This window comes from Echinops telfairi, unplaced genomic scaffold, assembly GCF_000313985.2.
Source record: "Echinops telfairi isolate 266 unplaced genomic scaffold, ASM31398v2 ScPeMD7_31;HRSCAF=116, whole genome shotgun sequence".
NCBI lineage: Eukaryota > Metazoa > Chordata > Mammalia > Afrosoricida > Tenrecidae > Echinops > Echinops telfairi.
In genome coordinates this window covers 60,084,479-60,107,455 of record NW_022103928.1, presented here as the reverse complement: position 1 = coordinate 60,107,455, position 22,977 = coordinate 60,084,479, and the positions used below count along the sequence as shown (strand labels likewise).

Below are 22,977 nucleotides of genomic sequence, written 5' to 3'. Positions count from 1 at the left end.
GTACTCTTTTCAGACTGGCTTCATTCACAGTGTAAGGTCCCCTTGTGTCTCTTCATGGTAGTTATTTGTATTGCTGAATAATAGCACCCTCCCAACCTCTGATGGTGGTGCTTTGGGATAAGCCCAAACTAACTGCAAGGTCAGTAGTTCAAAACCACCAGCCCTTCCTCGGGAAAGAGGCAAAGCTGTCTGCACCCGTGAGGATTTGCAGTCCCAGAACCCAATGTAAGTTCACTGTGAGTTGGATTGGATTCGATGGCAGAGGGATATAAGAACGATGTCCTTCAGTTTGTGTGTCCTTTCATCTCTTGAAGGACACCCTGGCTGCTTCCTCAGCCACTTTTCACTAACAGCAACAGCGTCATGGTGATAATTTATAGAGCGCACTCAGTGAGCACTTACTGCATGCCCGTGACAACTGCCCATCCTGGAGAGTAGGATGCGGATGCTCTCACAAGACAACTTGACCAAGCGTGTGCTAGACCCACCATGTCTGAGAGGGGACTAGGGTCAGGCTGAGGGCAGTAGGATGTTTGGATCCCCCCCCCCCCAAACACACAGGAAGCCCTTGGGGCATAGTGGGTTGTGCACAGGACTGTGAACCACAAGGTCAACAATGTAAAACAACCAGCGGCTTTGAGGGAGAAACAGGATGCTTTCTACTCCTGTAAAGAGTGACAGTCTTGGAAACTCACAGGGGGAGCCATGCCCTGTCCTTATCGGGTGGCTGTGAGCCAGAACTGACTCAACGGCAGGAGTTTTGAATTTGGAAACACACACACACACACACACACACACACACACACACACATCTAAAGACAGAGAGCAAGTGACCCACTTCTCGGACTGAACAATCACGCGTACATTCTGTATCGTGGGCCATCAGGGCCATCGACAGCTGTAAACACTAGGCTGTGTGTGGTGGGGATGGAGCAGGTGGGAGCTGGGGGAGAATGGAGGAGGGGTCCCCTGGTCCTCTGCATGGCATATAATGAGCTTGGTCGGCCCCTCATGGGTTCATTAACTAAGACCACCAGACGGAAGGGGACCCGCAGCTGACAGCCTGGACAATGGAGCGCCGTGACATACCATGGAGGTCTAATTAGGACGAGGGCCCAGGCTATACAGCTGGGGAGGCTCTCTGCAGGTTGCAAATGCAGGCAGTGTCTAGGACTGGCTGCACTCTCTCTTTGACCTCGGGTCAACCAATGTGACCCGGTTACCTCTTCCTGGAGCTCGGTGCCCGAGGCCTGCACCCTGTTGTGGGCCCTCCATCCTGTCTGTACTAGAAGTCTCGCCCTGCTGGCTCACTGCTCCTCCAGTGGAGAGCGTCCGCCTGCCTCCCAAGGAGCTGCTCAGCACCTTGGGTGCAGCACCAGGTCTTGCCAGTTCATTCCCCCAGCAGTGGACCCAGGGCTGGGATGGAGGCAGACGGAGTGTTTCTGATGAGAGGGAGGAAGGGAGTGATGGGGGAGGGAGATTCCCTTGTCCTGTAAAGCCCACCTTGGCTGAGAGATTACGTAGGTTCAGGGAAGGAGATGAGTTAGGGATGGAACCAGACAAACCAGGTACCCCTTTCTCTGCGGGCAGTAGGCCCTAACTGTCTACCTGCTCAACTAAAAAGATGTGTAGCTGCTCAGGAGGTGCTGCATTTCAGCACGGAGTTCCCGGTGGCCCATTCTTTCAAGAAAGGCTCGGATGCTGGCTCAGAGGGTTTACCTGGGGCAGGTGGAATATTTAGGCAACATCATGTGTTTCTGTTCCCATCTTCCATGTCAGGGAGCTTCCAAAAGTTCGTGGAAAATAGAATTAAAAGATAACCCCTGGTATTTATATGTTAACAAACCTTGCTAGGAAAGCACTCCGACAGCCTTGTTCTCTAGGCATCCTTCACGACGACCCAGAGAGATGGCAGGGGCGCAGAGGGCTTTGTCTCACACTCAGTGAGCACCACAGGGACTGAGGGCCTTCTCTTCCCCAAGATGTGCCCTGGGCTGCTGCGCGCCTGCACTCAGCATCCCCCATTCCTGCCCAGATTTTTCCCTCATGGATCGGAACTGTGTGCATTGAACACTCCTTGTGTTCCGGCCACGGCTCAGTGCTGTGCTGAGGGTCCACAGAGGAACACCGCGGGACCCGCTCTCCGAGGGTGAGCTTTCTCTGGAGAGACAAGCTCAGGCCCGGGACATGGCGGTGATGAGGGCCAGCTGCACCCCAGTCCCACAGCTCTGGTCTTTGAACACCGCGACTCCACTCGCCCTTCAGGTCTCCGGGTTGGGTTGTCGCTTCCACTGGAAAGCCTGTTTGATTCTACCTGGTTCCTTCCTGTGTGTCTATGATGGTGGTGGTGTTGCCAGGTGCCATCGGGTCTGTTCTGCCCGCAGCGATCCGCACACAACAGAAAAAACGCTGGGCTCGCGCCAGCCCTTAGGCCCATGCCACTGGCTCCTCTGCTTAGACCCGTTGTTGCAGCCACTGGTCGTTCTGTCTCGGAGAGGCCCTGCCTCTTTTTCACTGCCCTCCTGTTTTCTGACATCCTTCTCCAGGGACGGGTCTCTCCTGACAGCACGTCCAACATGCGTAAGACAAAGCCTCGCCATCCTTGCCTCGAAGGGGCACACGGCTGTGCTTCTTCTGAGACAGATTGGTGTGTCCTTTTGGCAGTCCCTAATCATACTCTGTGTTCATTTATTTAACCAATGTTTACCGAGCCCCTGCCATGTGCCAGAGCCCCCTGGAGGGCACCAACAGTTGACCCCCAGCTCCTAACCTAAAGCTTGTAGCTTTGAACCCATGCAGCGACTCTGTGAATGGAGGGAGGGTTTGGTGATCTGTCTCTCTCTAGATTCCCTAAACCCAAATCCTAAGCCCCTGTAGAGAAAGTCCACTGCCTAGCGACCCTACCAAAACACCGCAACACCAAACTCAGTCCGTCACACTCAGAGTGAGCGCAGGGAGAAGACAGTGTTCTCACATTGACTGTGGCGATGGTTGTGCAAGCCGTCCTGATGTGACTGAGCTACTGAGTTGCAGGGCACGTGGAAGGAGTGCCAAGGAAACTTTCAAGAAAAAGAAGTGATCTGGAGAATGGAAGCTAAACCCTCTCCACATTTTCCCAAATCACCTACCATTATTCAATGTGTGTTCGGCGGGGCTTGGGGATGTAACACGTGTATTCTAATATCATCTAGAGAAATATACTTAAAGTCAAATGCTAAAGGATCAAACAAGCGCAAGAACCTCACTACCATGGCGTCCATGCTGACCGCTGGTGACCCTGTGGGACAGGGTAGATCTGCCCTCTGCGAGTTTCTGAGACTTTCACTCTTGATGAGAGTAGAAAGCCCCACTTTTCCCCTCAGAGAAGCTGGTGGTTTGAACTGGCGACCTTATGGTTTGTAGCCCAACTCTTAACCATGGCGCCACCAGAGCTCGTTAGTGACCCTACAAGGTAGAGAACAACTGTACTGTTGGGTTTCCCAGGCTGTATGTCGCCATGGACACAGCCTGCCACAATCTTCTCCTATAAAGTGGCTTTGGTTAACAGTTGAGCACTTAACCACTTGCAAAAGATTATAGTTAAGAAAATCCGATGGAGGGAAGGGGAAGAGGGAGAGAGGGGTAACCCATCACAAGGTTGGCTATATAGCCTCCCCTGAAGGGGATGAATAACAGAAATGTGGAGAAACGTAGGTGAAGGGAGACAACGGGCAGGCAGTGTCAGATACGAAATAATAATAATACAGAATTGATCACGACGTGGGAGGGTGGTGGTGGGAGGAGAAAAAAGAGGAGGTTATACCAAGGGCTCAAGTAGAAAATGTTTTGGAAATGATGATGGCAACATATGTGCGAATGTGCTTGATACAATTGATGTGTGGAATGTTGTAAGAGCTGTAAGAGCCCCCAATAAAACGAGTAAACAACAACAACAACAAGAGCCATGAAACTAACAACAATAACAAAAAGACAGAAAGAAAAAATCCGGTGGAGCAGCAAAGGATCACTGTGAGTTGGAATCAACTGGATCCCAAGGGGATAAAATTGTGCCACGTGCCAGGCCCTGGATTGACAATGGTTAACGAGATGGATTTGATTCTGGCTATGGTAGGATTGACCATTTAGCGGAAGACGGAGATGAAGAATAAAATATTTTCAAAAATAATAATGAGAGCAAGACAAACTAATCACCTGTCTGCTAAGATGCAAATGAATATTTTCCACCCACAGGACCCAGGAAGAAGAGCTCTGCACAAAAGTCGCGTCACCCTTTGGAAGAGAGGCACCCTGCTCGGAGAGTGCTGTAGGGGTTTGGATAACAGAGCTCCCTTCCATTCTGAGTCACGTGTTTTTGATGCCCCTCACTGCCCACCAGATAGACTGAAAAACTAAATCCACTGTCATTGAGTCAATGCTGACTCATATTGACCCTCCAGGACAGAGTAGAGCTGCCTCGGCGAGTGTCCAAGACTGTAACTCTTTAAGGAAGTAGAAAGCCTCATTTCTCTCCCGTGGAGCTGGCTGGTGGTTTCGAACTGCTGACCTTGTGGTTAGGAGCCCAACACATAACCACTATGCCACCAGGCTCTTCCCACAAGATTAAACTGATTTTAAAAATGCTATGTGCAGTGATTTGAGTGTTGGTTGCTACAATTTAACTAGCAGATCCCCTGCCCTCAACACAAAACCAATATCCAATTCTATTCAAATATGTTTCAGATGTTTGGCGAATGTCAGAATTTGGAAAGGGCTGGGGAGAGCTTGGCTGGTTAATGAATGATGGCTCTGCGGGGACGCTTTTTGAGCATTGTTCAGCTCTCAGGAGCCTTTGGAGGGAGGATCCCAGTGAGTCCCTAACTTGCCTGCCAAGACAGAGCTCCTTACTGGGAATCCAGCGTCTCTGAGTTATGCACAGAGGTAGCATGTCCCTAAGAAGATGCTGTCAGTGGGACTTAGTCTTTCTTCCAGGCTCATCCTAGACAGAGAAGCACATTCACAGCATGTCAATGGATCCTATAAAAGTTCAAGAGAGGTTGGTGGATCCTATAAAAGTTCAAGAGATGTCGGACAGGGCAAGATATGACAAAATAACAATTTCTGAATTATCAGGGATTCATGTGGGAGGGGGGAGCGGGGAGGAAGGGAAAAAAATGAGGACCCGATGCCAGGGGCTTAAGTGGAGAGCAAATGTTTTGAGAATGATGAGGGAAATGAATGTACAAATGTGCTTTGCACAATTGCTGTATGTATGGATTGTGGTAAGAGTTGTATGAGCCCCTAATAAAATGATTAAAACAAAACAAAATGGTTTCATTTAAAAAAAAAAGTTCAAGAGAGTCCGGATGAACGCTTCATTTGGAGACAGGCTTACAGGTCAGGCTCGGGCTGCATTCCCAGCACCTACTATTCCCAGAGAAGCCTTGTGCCCACCACGGCCGACTCTGCAGGCCTGCTGATCTTCCCTGGGCTCTGCCTGATGGCTGGGGGCCTGCACTATGCAGGTGATTTGATATTTCAAATGCTCACCCACAGCCACCTTACCATCTTACCAAGGTGCTCTGTTGCAGCATTTACACACATGATCCTCTTTGACCTTCAACATAGCCGGTTGCAAAAGCAGCCTCCCCACCTCCCCACAAGGGAGACAGCTATAGCCGGTAAGCTGTAGGGCTAGGATTAGAATCTCAGTTGATCTGGCTCCAACAGATGGAATTGTGTAGAGTTACATGTCTTTGGGATGTCCCCTCAGATCTCTGGGCTGGCAGGGTATTTCCCGAAGGTCACCCCTCAGTCCGGACCACATCCTCCCTGTGTGGGTGCCAGGACTTCCTTCCGGTCCTCCTGGTCAAGTCCCGCTTCTCCCCCAAAGGCCAGCTAATGGAGGTCACCTCCTCTGGGAAGCCCCTGCTGTGGCCCCAGGCCCATAGTCAGCTGCTTCCACTGTGCCCTCCCACACGGCTTTGTGTGTGCCTCTTGGGCTCTGGTCAGATGACTGAGCCATGAGCCCATTCGCAAGCCTGTTTTGCCCACTTCACTCTGCCAGCTGCCCAAGCAAGGGGCCATTCCCATTCTTTCACCCCCTTTCTGGGCCTGATATGTAATAGAAGCTCTATCCAAGTTTTTCATGAATAAAGGAAAAGGTTGACGTACTACAAGTGTTCTCTTCAAATGTCCTTGTCTGCATACAGATATACGAATTGTGGGAGGCAGTTCCAGAGCTTCAGCTGCTGTGGTGTCAGCTCCGACCCCGGGGGCCTTTGGTCCAACAGCTGAAATATTTGCCGGCCCGACCCCATCTTCCTGATGGCTGGTGTTCTTGAACCTGTGGCTACAGCCACTGCATTGTGAGTGTCTGCCAGCCCACAGGATTCACCTTTCCACTCCACGCCCGATAATATCCGGCTACAATCCACAGGGTTTTCACCGGTTGATGTTCAGGTCATCCGGCCTTTCCTCCTCGTCTGTCTTAGTCTGGAAGCTTCCAGAAAGCACACGAACCGGTCATGACTGAATTCTTTTCAGTTTCTTTTTTGATCTTTCCAATTGTCTCCATTTGGTGCTTGGATGTGTTAACACCTCTCTGATTACCTTTTGAGGAGCTCTGCTGGTGGAAGGGTGGTGGGGAGGTCAGCAGTTTGAAAGCACTGCTCTGTGGGCAGCAAGTTGAGGTTTCCGTTCCTCACAGACACCCACCGGGGGTGGGGGTTCTCTGTCCTGCAGGGTGGCTATGCGTCACGGTCAACCCAATGGCAGTGAGTTTGGTTTTAGCTAATCTCTTTTAGCCAAAACCTTTTAATTAATTTTAACTTAGCCAAAATCTCCTTTCAATCTCCTCTCGTCAAATAGAGAACAGACCTCTGTCTTTAGCATCTGTCCAGAAAACAGTACTGTTTTCCTTCTCTTTAATTTACCTTTTCCATTACCTTCTGTTTATTGTGAGCCATGCTGTTCTTTAAGGAAGCTCACTGTTAATGAGTCAATGCTGACTCATAACCACCCCATAGGGCAGGGTCGATTGGGTTTCCAGAGACAGGAATTCTGCATGGGAGCAGTAAACCCCATCTTTCTCCTGCAGAGTAGGAGCAGCCATCGATGAATATAGTTATTTAAGTTAAAGAAAGAGAACTAATAGAGAGATACTAAGTATGAGGGTATGCAGGGTGGTCAGAAATGCCGAAGACAGCAATAGGTTCTCCCCTAAGTCCCTGCCAATTCCTCTTGGTGCGTAGACATCTCTCACTCTGCCTCCTTTGTCTTCCCTGGGAAGGGTCATAGGGCAGGAGGCGCGGCTGAAGGGAGCTCATGGAGATGACTATGGCTACCTTTTCTTTTTTTTTATTTTTTTTATTAGTGTTTCTTTTTTTTTTTTTTTAACATTTTATTAGGGGCTCATACAACTGTTATCCCAATCCATACACACATCAATTGTGTAAAGCGTATTTGTACATCATTTCTCAAAACATTTTCTCTCCATTTAAACCCCCGACATTAGGTCCTCATTTTTCCCCTCCCTCCCCGCTCCCCCCTCCCACATGAGCCCTTGATAGTTTATAAATTGGTATTTTGTCATATCTTGCCCTGTCCAACGTCTCCCTTCATCCACTTTTCGGTTGTCTGTCCCCCAGGGAGGAGGTCACACACAGTTCCATGTAATCGGTTCCCTCTTTCCTACCCATTCTCCCTTTACCCCCCCTGTTTTGCCACTCACACCACTGGTCCTATAGGGCTCATCCGTCCTGGATTCCCTGTATTTTCAGTTCCTATCTGTACCAGTGTACCTCCTCTGGTCTAGCCAGTCTTGCAAGATAGAATTTGAGTCATGGTAGTGGGAGCGGGGAGGAAACCTTTAGGAACTAGAGGAAGGTTGTATTTCTCATCATTGTTACATCGCATCCTGACTGGCTCATCTCCTCCCCGAGACCCCTCTGCAAGGGGATCTCCAGTGGCCTACTAATGGGCTTTGGATCTCCACTCTGCACTCCCCCCATCATTCACTATGGTAAGATTTTTTGTTCTGATGATGCCTTACACCTGATCCCTTCGACACCTCATGGATGGCTACCTTTTCTGAACAGCCTGTTTCTCCTTTCACATTTCGGTCTGGCTCTTTTCCAGCATCCACACCAGGTTTGGTGGGATCCTCAGGGACTACACTCAACAATCTCCAAAGAGGAAACCAGGATGACTCATTTATGCAGATGCATGCATACATACAGGTTGGCAGTTCAAACCCGCCAGCCACTCCTGGTGGGCAAGAGGAAGCTTTTTGCTCCTGTCAAGATGTACAGTCTTGGGAACCCTATTTAGGGTCACTGTGAGTCAGAATGGACTTGATGGCGGTGAGGAATGCATATACATGCTTGATACACATATACACGCGTGTATTTTTAGTGTATGTTCTAAAAATGGCGAGTAGGCATTCTACTAAGTGGGATTTTAAAAGCACACGTAGGCTGGGGCTTGTCAGCTGGATCTTGACTGAAAGCAGAGAATACTGGAAAGATGGTTGTGCTTTACGGACTATGCCAAGGCATGATGCACTGTGTGTATCATACCAAACTATGGATAGCCTTGAAAAGAATGGGAACTTCAGAACTCTTCATTGGTCTCAAGCAGAACTTGTACATAGACCAAGAGGCAGTTGTGGGAACAGAACAAGAGAACAGGGTATGGTTTAAATCAGGACAGGTGTGCGTCAGGGTTGTGTCCTCTCACCACACTTATTCAGTCTGTGCGCTGGAGCAAAGCATCAGAGAAGCTGGAGGAAATGAAGTCGAATGTGGCTTCGGGAAAGGAGGAAAGTTTGTTAGCAGCTGTGATATGCAGAGAACAGAACCTTGCTTGCTGAAAGTGAAGAGGCCTTGATGTACTTGCTGATGAAGATCAAGGACTGCAGCCTTCCGTATGGACTACAGCTCAGTGTCAAGAAGACCCAAATGCTCCCAACTGGACCAATAGGTAACATCATGATAAATGGAGAAATGATTGCAGTTATCAAGGGTTTGGTCTTGCTTGGATCCACAATCAGTACTCAGGGAGGAGCAGTCAAGAGATCAAACGCATTGTGTTAGGTAAATCTGTCGTACAAGACCTCTCTAGAGTGTTGACAAACAAAGATGTTACTCTGAGGACCTAGGTGTGCCTGATCCAAGCCATGGAATTTGCAATTGCCTCATATGTGTGTGAACGCCGGGCGTCCCATAAGCAGACCAAAGAAGAATATGCATTTGAATGGTGCTGGAGAAGAACATTGGAAGCACATGGAGGCCAAGTGGACACACACGTCTGTCTTGGAAGAAGTACAGCCAGAGTGCTCCTTAGAGGCAAGGATGGCGAGACTCTGTCTTACAGACTTTGGCCATATCATCAGAAGAGCTCAGTCCCTGGAGAAGGACGTCATGCTTGGTAGAGTCAAGGGGCAGTGGAAAAGAGGAGGACCCTTGACAAGATGGACTGACACAGTGGCTGCAGCAGTGGGCTCAAGCATAGGAGCTATGGTAAAGATGGCGCAGGGCTGGATGGTATTTTGCTCTGCTGTACAGAGAACCAGCTTGATGGCACCTAGCAGCAACAACAACAAGGCTCTAGAGTTGGCTCCACTAGGCAAATAGGCTAACAGTAACCTTTAAGATTAGGGGCTTACGTGGAGAGCAAATGTTTTGAGAATAATGAGGTAACGAATGTACAAATATGCTTTATACAATTGATGCATGTATGGATTGTGATTAGAGTTGTATGAGCCCCCAATAATACGATAAAAAAGAAGTAAAACACAGAGCTATGAAATCCCAATAAATGTCAACCTGATATATATATAAAAAAATTAGTACTTTATACATTGTAAAGGGCCTTCCCACCCTTGGGGATGAGGGAAAGGGAAGTTAGGGAAGGTGTTACCAGCCCCGTTTGACAGGCCAGGGGTCTGATGGTCTGACAGGGTGAGTCTTACTCTAGGGTTACAGCACTGACCATGAAAGAACTGGCCAGAGGAGTCTTGAGGCAGGGTCCCCTCCTCTGTCTAGTACTAAACACACCGTGGGCCCGGTGCGTTCACTGTAAGATGGATGAAGACAAGGGGGGCTTTGCAGGGGAAGAAAAGATGAGCCTGACCAAGCGTTGTCTACTGAGACAGAGTTTTCATCGTGATACCATGAATATAGTCAACAAGTCAGAAGCAAATTCACATAAGATGCCAGACACCGGACCCTGTGTGCACCATGATGAGGTGTGAGGAATGGGCTTCCAGGGGAATGAGTAAATGAATAGTTCATTCCGCATCAGGGTGGAGGAGTCGTCACGGGAACATTTGTACTTGGCCTTGAACTCCACATCCGAGTTTTCAGGAGGAAAAGGGAGCTCTTCTCCTATGCGTACTGGAGCTGGCCTGAACCAAAGCTCCACATTAAGCCTTGGTTAAGCCTTGAGCTGCAATCTCAAGGTCGGCTGTTTGAAACCAACAGGCACTTTAAGAGAGTAAGATGGGGCTTTCTATTCCTGTAAATGGTTGTAGTCTTGGACACTCGCGGGGCCAGCTCTACCCTGCCCTGTAGGGTCACTATGAGTCAACATGGACTCGAGGGCAGTGAGGTGCTTTTCCTCCAATCTAGACAGTTGTTCTGCTTCCCGCCTGACCTCCCTGCCTTGGGATCAATCACATCATTGGTCAAGCCAAACCCTTCATTCCACCTCGACCTACGAGTCCTTGCATGATCTGGCTTCTCCCTTTCTAGCACAATGGCTTACTCTTCCCCTGTATACTGCCTCACCCCTGCCCCAGCCAGCTAGAACTTCTTCCCATTCCCAGAACAATTTCACACCTTCACACACAGCCTTTCCTGCCTCATCACCCTTCCCACCTGGCAAACGCTGATGTGTACGTCAAAGCCCAGGACAAATGCTCTTGCGTCTCCCCCTCTACTCAGACACGATTCCTCGGGGAGCCCAGGCCCCACACAGCGTAACATAATAGGCATCTGCCACCCTTGTTTGCTGAGCTTCTCCATCCCTTCTTCTGATAACAAAATCTGGGTTTTCCTCTGGGGAATCAACCCTGAGACATGGCGAGCCTGTGACCAACCAGACCTGGCAGAACCCAAGTCCATTCACTGAGCTGCAATCTCAGGACCTCTCATGGCGCTTTCCTACTATTGGGATTGCTTGCATTTCGGATCTCGCTGGTCAGGGAGAGACTCTGCCCGAGAATGGAGCAAACACAGGGAGGGGAAAGCAGAGCCAAGAGGTAGGGAAAGTAAGACCAGGTACTGGGGGCATCCTTTGAGCCCCTTGATCCAGCTGTGCCTGAGGCTAACAACCCCCCAGACTCTCACAGAGTTGGATCCAATGTAGCTGCATTTTTGTTTGTCAGTGTGAAGTATTTCCATCATTTTGACAGGAGGTTTCTGTCTGATGCCTGGAGACCCAAAATGTGCCAGAGCCAAGCTGTGCTCTGTAGGGGCTTCATGACTGGGCCCTACAGGCGTCGGTCACCAGGCCTTTAAGCCAAGGAGACCCTGGGTGGACTTGAACCACCAGCCTTCCAGTTAGCAGCTGGCTGACATTTGCACCATCCTGAACCCTGCCTGTCTTTATCAAACCCAGGAATTGTAAGACGAGTCTCCAAAACCCAAGCCAAACTCACTGCCACCGAGTCGATGCTAACTTACAGGGACTCGAGAGAACAGGGTCGAGCTGTCCCGTGGGTTTCCAAGACGGTAACTCTTTGTGGGAGTAGAAAGCCTCCCACAGAGCGGCTGGTGGCCTTGAACTCCCAACCCTGTGGTGAGCAGTTCCTGGGTAATCAGTGGGCCACCAGGGCACCCACTACGTGATCCCAAAGCCCAAACCCAGTGCTGTCAAGTCTGTTCCGACTCAGGGTGACCTTATTCAGTGGGTCCTACATGCTGCTTGCAGCCCTTCCAAACCCAAACCCAACTCACCGCCCTTGAGTCAGTTCTGCAGGGTCACCATGACTGAGGCACTTAGGTAGTGAGAAGTTATCCAGGCCTTTCTGCTGTGGCACGTAACCGGGTGACCCACTTCAGAGGCAGCTGCCGGTGCTAGCCCAATGTAAGACCCAAGAGCCTTCTAGAGGGAGCAGGGAGCGAGAGGCAGGGGCTTGGGTGTCTGGGGAACAGTGCCTGCGGCAGGAGCTGGCCTCCTCCCTAAGAGACCACACTGCCCGTGCAGTGGATTGGGTCTATCCGCAGCGTGGGCCTGGCTTCAGGGGCCTGGAAATGGCTGTGTTTGCAGAACAGGATTTTCCTGCCCCTAGCTGAGACGTTGGAGACATCCGCTCGCTGCTAATTTCATTTTTCCTGACTCGCCAGCTTGGCAAGGCCGCAGCCGCCCAACCTAGCAGACAGCTTGCTTCTCTTGCTGCGGTCTCTTGGAGCCGCTTACCCAGCTCTGCGGCCAAAGAAGGAAAGCTGTGACTCACCAGAAAGGTTCATTGCTATTTTCTGGCTGTAAGAGGAGAAAAGAAAATATATATGTGAACGTTCTAACGTTAAGTCTTAGCTCAGCAGCTTCCGCCTGCTGGGTAGACACTTGGATGGGAGACTGGAAAAACAGAAAGCACTCGGGGTGCCTTAGAGGGGAGGCCGCCGGGGTTGGGTTTGTTTTGTCCTTTCTCCAAAAGGCGGCTGGATCCCAAGTCCGGAGGTTCCGTTTTCAAGGGGGAAAGGCACAGCCTACAGGCCTTGAAGGCTGCGTCCTTCGGGCCCTGGTGTTCCTTGGCCCCGCTGTGATCCAGATGGCAGAAGGATGCAGACAAAACATTACCGGAGTCCAAGAGACCACAGCCCTTTCCAGCCCCACTGCCACTCCCTCCCCTTCCCCTCAGTCTCCCCTACTCCCTGTGCCTCTTCCAGGGCTCCAGCCACTCCCACTTGCTTTTCCTTAAAGGAACAAAACTCCCCCCACCGGACCTCCATGAGCCTCTGTCCTCCCCGTCCCCCTGCCTGCAGCTCCCTCCCAGCCCCGCCCAGCCGGCCCCTCTAGCTCTTGCTGTAGAGCTCAGCCCAATGAGTCCTTCCCCTGGGACCCTTAGGTGGCCCCAAATCAGGTCATACCGCCTCGGTGGCCCCTCATGGCACCAGCCCCTTTTCCTGCCCGGTGCCTTCTGCAGTTGGGGCTCTGTACACATGTGTGGGTCCATGGAGGACGTCTGCCGCCCTCCCGCTAGCCAGTGGTTCTCAACCTTCCTCATGCCCTTTCATACAGCTCCTCAGGTGGTGGTGACCCCGAACCATCACATTATTTTCATTGCTACTTCATCGCTGTAATCTTGCTAGTGTTATGAATCGGGCAACCCCTGGGAAAGGGTCGTTCGACCCCCAAAGGGGTCACGACTCACAGGTTGAGAACCACTGCCTAGACTGTAAGCCCTGTGCAAACAGGCGTGGGAGCTGTGGCTGCTTGCAGCTCTGCCCCTGGGACCTAGTCGATACGGATGGATGAACTACTGACTGCACGACCCAGAGCTGCTTTCTGGGGGTGTCCTCAGGGGACAGGATGTCATTTGAGACGCCTGGCCAAGGGGCAAGTGACCTACCCAAGGTCACACTGCTGGTATGGTGGGCCCAGGGAGAAAACGCAGCCCCATACCCACACGTGTCTATTTCATCACACCGGCTTTCATCTGCTGCCTGGTCCTGACGCACTTCTCTCCTCTTCCTCAAAACGCGGTCCAGGCCCCCCAAGCCAACTTGCAACAGTGCGTTCGTCCAGGTAGACGAGAACCACAGATTCCCAGACACCATGTGTGTATTAGAAGGAGCTTGATTTCAAAGAGCCATTGTACACCGGGAAGACATCCCAGCCAGTGCAGATCAAGTCCACAAGTCCGATATTAGCCCATATGTTTGATATACCAATCTATAAATTCCTCTCCCCACTCCATACCTGCTCCTCCTCACCTTAGTGGAAGCCACTTCTTCTCCCCAAGGGCCGTGACCTAGAAAATCTGAGAGTTGTCCCAGATGCCTTTCCTCCCTTCCGATGGCCCGTCCTGGTCCCCGACCAGCCAGTCTCCAAGTTCAGTCAGCTCACCACCTTAGTCTTACTGGCATCTCCCAGCCAGTGTCTTCTTTTCTGCGCTGCGGCCAGCGTGAGGGTCTGCAATTATAGCCCTGTCCTTATGCTCCTCTGCTCTAAACCCTTCAGTGGCTCCCTGCTGACTGACCTCAGGACAGTGAAACTTGGAGCCTTTTGCAAACTGCCCACCTCGTCCTCCAATCTTACTTTCTGCCCCCACCCTGGAGCACCGTGCTCAACCCTCTTTCCCCTCTCCACATTTGGCAACAACCAACATGCTAGCATCTCTCGGCCTGGGTCTGGGCCTTTGTTTATCATATTCCTTCATCTGACCCTATTCCAGCATTTCCTACTCAGCCCAGCAAATACCTCCTTCAGGAAGCTTGACCTCCCACCTTTAAACATAGGTGAGTGCCCCTCGGCTGTTCCACAGCCTCCTGTCCACCAGTACATCTATGAGGCTGTATCGTGACTCACGGATTCCTCGTGGCTCCCGGCTCCAGGGACAGCTTATGGCAGTAGGGCTTTGTCTGCCCTGGCTCCCGGGACACCGTGGCACCGGGCACATACACACCAAGGCAGATGAATGAATGAAACCCTTCAGACTTCCCAGCAGCTGTCCCTTTCAATTGGCCATGTGCTTGAGGGCTTGGGGGTAACTTCCTTTTCTTCCCTGTCCCTTGTTCTGTCTTAGATTGCCTGACCTCCTGGCCCCTAGTTTCTGGTAAGGAAGGGACTCTTCCCCCTGCCCTCCATCTGAGGGCACCTCTCTGGCCAGGTGACCTGATTAATTGTCCCCATGCTGTACCAGCACTTTGACATCTTGTCAAGATCTCTTGTCTTTTTTCTTCCCTCTGAAACTTCTTCTTGCTTTGATTTCCATACATTTTGCCCATTTGATTTCCTGCTGATGTTCAACTTGGTGCAACCCAGGCTGATCCAAGCCCCTGGCGTAATTTAGGTAACAGTTCAGTGATCTCATCCCTCATTTAACTTTCCATTTCCATCTCACTTAGGACACTGTGAAATCTAGGATACATGGAATATTTCCTGCCCAAACTTACTTCTCCCTTGGCAGTTCTTATCAAAGTTCATGTCTTCAGCACCGACCCAGTTGCCTCAGATGTAGACCTCAGAATCACCACCCACTGTGCTCCCCTCTCCGGCCTCTTCACGCCCAGGCCATCTTTCAGATGATCTGTCCTCACATTGAACAGCCTTTCAAGCCCAGCCTTGGCTGACTCTGCTGCCATCACTGTTTCTTCTTCAGGGTTAAAATCATCTCCTGACTGGTTCTCCTGCCTCTAGCCATATGCCCACATCCATCCATCTGTCTATCCGTCCATCCATCCATCTATCTAACCATCCACTTAGCTATTGATCCATCTATCCCTCCACACATGCACCCACCTATCCATCCATCCATCCATCCATCCATCCATCCATCCATCCATCCATCAACCCATCCATCCCCCTACCTATCCAGTTATCCATTCATCCACCCATGCACCCACCTACCTATCCATCCATCTACCTATCCAACTGTCCATCAATTCATAAGATGCATCCTATGAGCTTTCGAAGCCACATGATGGTTAGCCCATACTTCTTAAATAATTTCATATTGGCCCACCACCCACAAGCAAGGATTCTCCATCCTGGCTGCACATTTGAATTGTCTGTGGTTGCCCTTAGCTACGATGGAATTCGCCCCTGACTCATGGTGACTCATGTATAACAACATTTTTTAGATTCTTCTACAGAGTGTTTTTAAAAAAATCAATGAATTAGTCTTAGATGAAGCCAGTGTTTTTAAAATATCCCCCAAGTGATTCTAACTGCTATCTAGATAGATCACAGTGCAGCCTGGAGGATATGGCCCAGAATCCTTAGCCTTGCATTTTTATACCCTCCACAACCAAGGCTTTATTATCTCTCCAGCCTCCTGTTCTACCACACTCTGAATTCCAGCTCTACTGAGATATTTCCCTTTCTTTATGCCTGCAGTTCCCTTTGCCTACACCTCTACTCTTTGTCTGTTTCGTTGTCCCTTTGGAACACTCCTATTCATTCTTCAAGATCCAGCACAAGTATGATTTCTGCTCATGGGTCTCTCTTCCTCAGTATTTACAGTATGTCTAGCAAGTTGTTGGGCACTGGTGAATAAAGCAGAAGCAGTCCCTGTTCTGTAAGATAGTATAGTAGCCTAAGGAGGGTGGCGTGGGAGTGGAACCCCAAAAGGTAGAGGCTGTCAATCCTGCAGGTGCATCAGAACCTCTGAAGGACTGGTTAGAGCACAGATGTTGGACTGTACACCCAGAGTTTCATGTTCAATAGGTCTGGGGTGACCCTGAGACTGTGCATTTCCAACAGGTCTCTGAGTGAGGTTGATGCGGCGGCCTGGGAACCTCGCTTTGAGGACCCCGTAGCCTGTGGTCAGAGAAGGCCTTGCTGGAGAAGGGTCTTTGTCTCCTGTGGCTGCCTTGATAAAGTCCCACAAACTGGATGACTTAAAAGCACAGGCATTAACTCCCCCACGGTTCCGGGGGATTAGAGGTCCCAAATCACAAACCCACAAAGCCATGATCTCTGTGAAGGCTTTTAGGGAAAGATCCTTTCTTGTTTCTCTCTAGCAATCCTTGGCATCCACTGGCTTGTAGATGTATTACAACATTCTCTGCCTCTCTCTTCACGTGGCCATCTGTTTCTCTGTCCTTCTTTCTCCTATAAAGACACTGGTTATTTTGAATAAGGACTATTCTGCTTCTGTGCGATCTCTTGTTAACTGACGAAATCCTAGAAGACCCTACTTCCAAACAAGCCCACACGCACCATTGCTAAGACTTGAACGTGTCTTTTTTGAAGACCCCAATCAACTCCTCAAGAGGAGTTGTCACTGAAGCCAAGACCTGGGGAGAGAGGAGGAGGCATTCCAGGTGGAAGGAGAAGCAAGAGGGAAGAACTTGGCACAAAAGCCTATGGAACCACGTGGCGGTCCGCAGAGAAGAGTCAGGAGAGTAGAGCGTTGTCCAGCTTCTCAAGGGGAAGTGACACTCGTATCACCGCCCACTCTGGTTCTTTTCTTCTGCTGCAATCACTTGGCTGGGGGACCTCCAAGCTACCGGCTGTGTCACGGTCACCTTAGTGTGCCCCAAGGATGGACACAGGACTCAGATGCTGAGTAATTTCTGATTGGGTTGGGTTGTTGGCGAAGTGCTGGGCTGCCAAGTGTAAGGGCCAGAAGAAGAGGAACAAGGAGGAGTCTACTCTTTGTTCTTTCCACTGGGCTGCTGGTAAACCACACTGGTGCTTCAGACCTCCTCGGTCTAGTGCGTCTGAATCCAAGGAAGGCAGCTTTGTCCTAGAAGGGAGAGGCGTGGGTGGTAAAAACTGCCATCAGTGGAGGCAGAGACCGGGATAGGACCGGCTTCAAAGACCTGGGTTTGGACTCAACACTGCAAATTATGTGACCTTGGGAGGATCACTCCCCCTCCGGTGGCTTTTGGTTCCTCAGCTGGGAAATGAGTTAGAATTAAATCTGACCTTGAAGGGAGGCTGTGAAGGTCAAAGAGTCAAGGTGTGGGGTGTGGGGCAATTAAAACGTGATCAATACTTGTTGGGTGAAGCCAACCGGGGCTGCTTTGGTTTCCGCAGGAAGGACCAGCACCTCCTCTCGCCGGTGAACTGTTGGTATCTCGTTCTGCATCAGACCAGGCGGGAGAGCCGAGACCATGCCACCCTCAATGACATCTTCATGAACAATGTCATCGTCCGCCTCTCCCAGATCAGTGAGGATGTCATCAGGCTCTTCAAAAAGGTAAGCAAGTGAGCTACGGTGCCCCCATCTCTGCCCGAGGGTGGCCAGGACAGCACTCTGCCAGCGGGGGTAGGATGTGGTTTGGAGTCTGTGAGGCCGGGGTGAGGACTGTGGCAGAGGGGTTACAGGGCGCAAGGGCTGAGCACTGGATTGGCACACCAGATCCTGCATCCTGACCCTTGGATATGCCCTTTAAAGGCTCTGACACCTCAGCCACATCCACAGCCCTCACCCCCAAAATAAAAACCATTTCTTAATTATGCAAGTAATACCTGTCCATTGTAGGACATGTGGAAAATGGAGACAAACACACACACATGAAATCAAATGACCATTCAGAAAGACTTACTTTGGTGTTCCAGACATTGATTATTTTAATGTATGTGTGCCCACAGTTTTCTGCGAGTTCTTATATTGATGCATTTTCTGGTATACAGATACGTTTTCCCCAAATGAGGGGATACTGTCCCTCTGATTTCATTATTGGCCGCTGGCCCCTAGCACTCTAGTTCAAAGGCAGCCCTGGAGGCCTGTGTGTCAGGCTGCTAACACGAGCTCTCTCTGACTTGGAACCACTCCTTAGCAGTGAGCTTAGATTTGGTTTCTGGAGTGCACAGTGTGGCGTTTCCTTATTGGCGGTGGCCCTGAGGGTTTTCTGGGCTGTAGAAGGTTCCAGAGAAGAGCCCCAGGTAGACTTCTCCCACAGAGCCACCGTGGCTTAGAACCACGAGCCTTTGGATGAACCTTCAAGGGCTTAACCCTGTGCCATCAGGGTGCCTTGATTCCGTTGTGTCCGTGTGCCCCGGCTTGGCAAACCAATCTCTTGCTGTTGAGCAGTTTGGTTATGCCCACCGCTTGACTCTTATAAAATAATTCTGTGTCATGCCACAGTTCACAGCCACTGTCATCCTCCTAGATGCCAGCTTCTGCTAGAGGAATGTCAGGGTGGCAGTGACCTGGAGGGGGTTGGGGGTTGACCAAGGAAGAACACAGAGGAAGAGATGGGGCCAGGCTCACAGCTGCTATAGAGGGCATTCCCCACAGCCACACGGCTTCCAGAGGTAGAGGGCTCCCGCAACCCTCAGAGGGGGCCGGGAAGCCCAGTGGGGGAGGAGGAAAGCAGGGGAACCATGGTGTACTGCTGCAGGAAGGCAATGGTCAGAGAGCGAGGAAGGACAGCCAGACAGACGTCTGGGCGTCTTGATACCTACAGAGTTCTTCTTATCTGGGGTTAGCAGATGTGGGGTACCATTTCTCTTATCAGGGTAGGTAAAGGAGGGAACCCCCAAAGTGGTTACAAATCTTCTAGTTGGATCATGGGTAAACTACTTTAAAAAATTGAATTTTCAACCAGTGGCCTTCCACATAGTTGGCAGTTCAAAACCACCAGCCACTCCTCAGGAGAAAACCAAGGCATTTTACTCCCATAGACAGTTATGGTCTCTGAAACCCACAGCGGGTCACGGTGAGGCAACGTTGATTCTAGGGCTGTGAGATACTTACTGTGAAGAAGTAATCGGCCTGCGGCCCAAACACAGAAACCAGCTTGGGCTCATTTATGTAACCAGGGACAAAAGCATGCTCATTTCTCAGGCTTTTTATTTTTTGGATAGCATGCCCAATTGCTCTCTGAAGCGTTTTGCCCATTTGAGTGTGGAGGGAGCAGTGCGTCTGTCTGTCCCCAGAGCGCTCTGTATCCTGAGCTACAGGGCTCGTGCCTGGCATCTGCGAGGTGCTGGGTAAAGGTTTGTAGAACTCAACTCGCTTCAGTGATCCTCAGTTTTCCCATCTGTAAAATGGGCAAGGCCTCTGTGCACCTTCCATTCTCGGTTTATCAAATGGACTTTAGCTCCATTACTTCTCGGGGGGCAGTGTGAGGACGTAATGAAACGGGGTGTGTGCAAGACGCAGACATTCTTGTGAAGTGGGTTCAGGCACGGCCTCGGGCTCTAGCGCCTTCAGTCCTTCGGTTCCTCCTCCTGGTTCTACTGTGAGCTGGGTGCCTCCTGGTTTGTAGCTTAACCTACCTGTGCCTCCGTGCCCTCCCTTGGGAAATGGAGATAGAGATACTCTCACGCCCCTTCCTGGGTGGTTACCAGTCTAGAGAACGGTGCCTGGCATTTCGTCAGCATGCAGTGACTGCTACTACAAGAATAGAAGGGACGAATATTGTTCTTAGTATTTTTACAACTCAGTGGTGTGATCATCTTAGAGCAGTGGTTCTCAACCTTCCTAATGCGGCGACCCTTTAGTGCAGGTCCTCGTGTGGTGGTGACCCCCGACCATCACATTATTTTCGTTGCTACTTCATCACTGTCGTTTTGCTGCCGTGATGAGTCAGGCGACCCCTGTGAAGGGGTCATTCGACCCCCAGCTTGAGAACCGCTGTCAGAGGTTGTGTGATCATCACCACAGTCAGCTGCAGCTCGTTTTCTTCTTCCTTGTCCTCAATGACTCCACATTCCCCGCACCCTCCCCCCACAACCTTCCTCCCCAAACCCTTGCGGGTTTCCAAGACTGTGAGTCTTTACAAGAGGAGAAAGCTTGTCTTTCTCCCTCCGTGTGGCTGGTGGTCTAGAACTGCCGATGGAGCGGTTTGCAGCCCAACTCGCAACCACTGCGCCACCACGACTCCTTGGCCATAACCCTGAGAAACGACCAAAGCAGTTACTGCCTGGACCCGTCCTGGATTTCATGTACAGAAAGACAAACCAAAAAACAAAACCAACCCCCAAACCCAACAATTATACCCAACTGAAACAGAGAAAAGCCTCAATTGGGAAGAAAGCAGAAAAGCACACCGACTAGAGCACATTTAAAATGGGTCGGAAGGGAGAACAAATGGTAACATGTTAAATTTTAACCTAACTACGTCTGCACCCATCCACTTTCCAATCACTGTCTGATAGCAAAGCGATTCCCGTCCTTGGCCAATGGTCCAAGGGGAGTCTCCAGGGGTGGGCCCTGCAAATGGGCTTTCACTGTCATCCGTAGCAGCCTGCCAACTGAGGACTCAGCATGAAGCTAGCTCTAAGACAGTTCCCTCCTGTGGGCTTGGATTTTACTATTTGTGAGGGGGCTTCTCGAAGGGGCCCTGATGGGATAATGGTTACATGTTGTGTTGCTAACCACAAGGTCAGCAGTTCGAAACCACCAGCAGTCTGCTGCTGGCCAGATCCCGCTTTGGACGCTGTCGTTTGTCCAGTTCTGCCCTGTTCTTCAGGGCAGCTGTAAACTGGACGCTACTTGAAGGCGATGGGTTTGGTTTCGGTTTTATTATTCCTAAAATAATCTAGCTCATTTCCTCTTCTCTGAGGTGCCTATTGCTTGTGATTTTTGATCTATGATTATTTTTTTATATTAAAAACATTCAATGACAAACTTCACATCCTGCCTCAGTGTGATACCACCCACCTTCCCAGAGTAACGGGGCCCATAGTGATCGCTGCGTCCCCACCCTTGTAACCTGGGGATCCCGGCCACGTGTTCAGCAAAAAGGGAACTGGTGGTTGTGGTTAGGGATCCTAAACAGGGAGACTGTGCTGAATTATCAGAGGGACTGTGGGGATTTAGGCCTGACCCAAAGGTGCTGACGGCCTCATCCAAACCTGGCCTCCAGCCTCCCTCACACCCTTGGGGCCCTCCCTCCTCTTGGTGGCCTATGCAGGACTCCATGCTAGCAAGGTGACAATGAGTCAGAAGGCATGTGGCAGTGGGGCTGGTGGGGACTGTAGGGAGACTGTGTGTGTGTGCGTGTGACTGAGTGACTGGCGGGGGCTGGCCTTTCTCCTGGACCCAGTAGCTCTGCAGCCCCGGTTGCCAGGTCTTCAGACTTTTCCAGGAGACGTCAGATGGGCACTCTCATCCGGAAGCGACTGGTTTTCAAAGCAGGTGGTGGAGTTGAAGAACTCTGACAAGTGCTCAGAGGGCCACAGGGAGCAGCCTGTCCCAGGTGCCAGTTTCACAGCTTTGGTGTCTGGGGTTGGTTCAAGCATGAGGAGGAGGAGACATTAATTTAAGATTGAATCTCTCCGTTGTCTGGACCTGGATTATCCACTTTGAGGATGGCTTACACGGATGGCAAAATTGCCATCGCCGGGCTCAGCCCCTTCTGCCACACCGCAGGCTTCTTGTTCCCTCCTCTCCCGAGGCTGTGTTTAAGAAACGCAATCCAAGTTTAATATTCGGCTGAGCAAACATAATTAGGAAGGTAAATACACTGAGAGGGGAAAGCATCTCCCTGTGCTTTCCAGAACCCAACTAAAGGGAGACTTGGACCGTTGATCCCGTCACAACCCGTACCCACCCCCCACCCCCCACCCCTCGCCACCCCCACCCCTGGGTGGGAGGGACTCATAGAGAGAGGGGCAGCAGGGCCTTTAAGAAATGAAGGGTCTTTTTCCTGAGCCGAGCCCTGGGCCAAGCGAGATAAATCTTTTCAGTGCTCATTTAGGCTGACAGCAGCTTGCCTTGTGATGGAGGTTAACAGGGTGGAAAATAATGAAAAAAATGTCTACAGCTGAGCTCCTGGCAGCCTCGTTACCACGCCTGGAACAAAGGGCAGCCCAGCGCCATGGGCCGCCAGGGACAGGAGCCTGGGCCTGGCTGGCCCCTTTTGCCCAGCGTGGCCGCTTTGTCTGGAACCGGTTATGTGTCATCTCAGACGTGAGGGAGCTCGGGCTCTCTGGTGAAGAGCCGTTCCTGCAGGCAGGCTATATTGGGAGGTTTGCTAAGTAGCACAAGTTGTTGAATGCGACATTGAGACTGGGCAATGTAACCCCCACCTAATCCACAATAAAAGGTCATTCCTGCAGACCTCAAAGCACCCATCCTGTTCTCTGTGGAGGCTCGTCTCTGCTCAGTGTGGGCACCGAGAGCCTTCCTCCCCTCATTTTACAGATGCAAAGGCAGAGCGTTGGGGCTGCAGGGAGAACCCAGGCTTGGTGATTTGGGCCTGTGGTCATCACTAGCAAAAGGCGGTATGGCTGAGCTTTCGAAGCCGGTTTCTGAACTGCCTCTCACTGACTGTGAGCACTGGGCAAGTCTCCCAGAGCCTCCGTTGTCCCATCTGGGACATGGAGAGATTAGGAGCACCCTTTCAGGGGTCTGCTTGGCAGAGTTCAGTG

General features: G+C 50.9%; 1 protein-coding gene across 4 annotated transcripts in view; it reads left to right on the top strand.

The window, feature by feature from the left end:
* SRGAP3 (SLIT-ROBO Rho GTPase activating protein 3) overlaps nucleotides 1–22,977 on the top strand; it is a 286,222-nt gene that overhangs the window by 145,325 nt on the left and 117,920 nt on the right. For all 4 annotated transcript variants that reach the window (XM_004702263.2, XM_004702262.2, XM_045289778.1 and 1 more), the window contains exon 3: nucleotides 17,689–17,851. In XM_004702263.2, coding sequence (XP_004702320.1) covers nucleotides 17,689–17,851 — 163 coding nt within the window. The remainder of the gene's footprint in view (nucleotides 1–17,688; nucleotides 17,852–22,977) is intronic.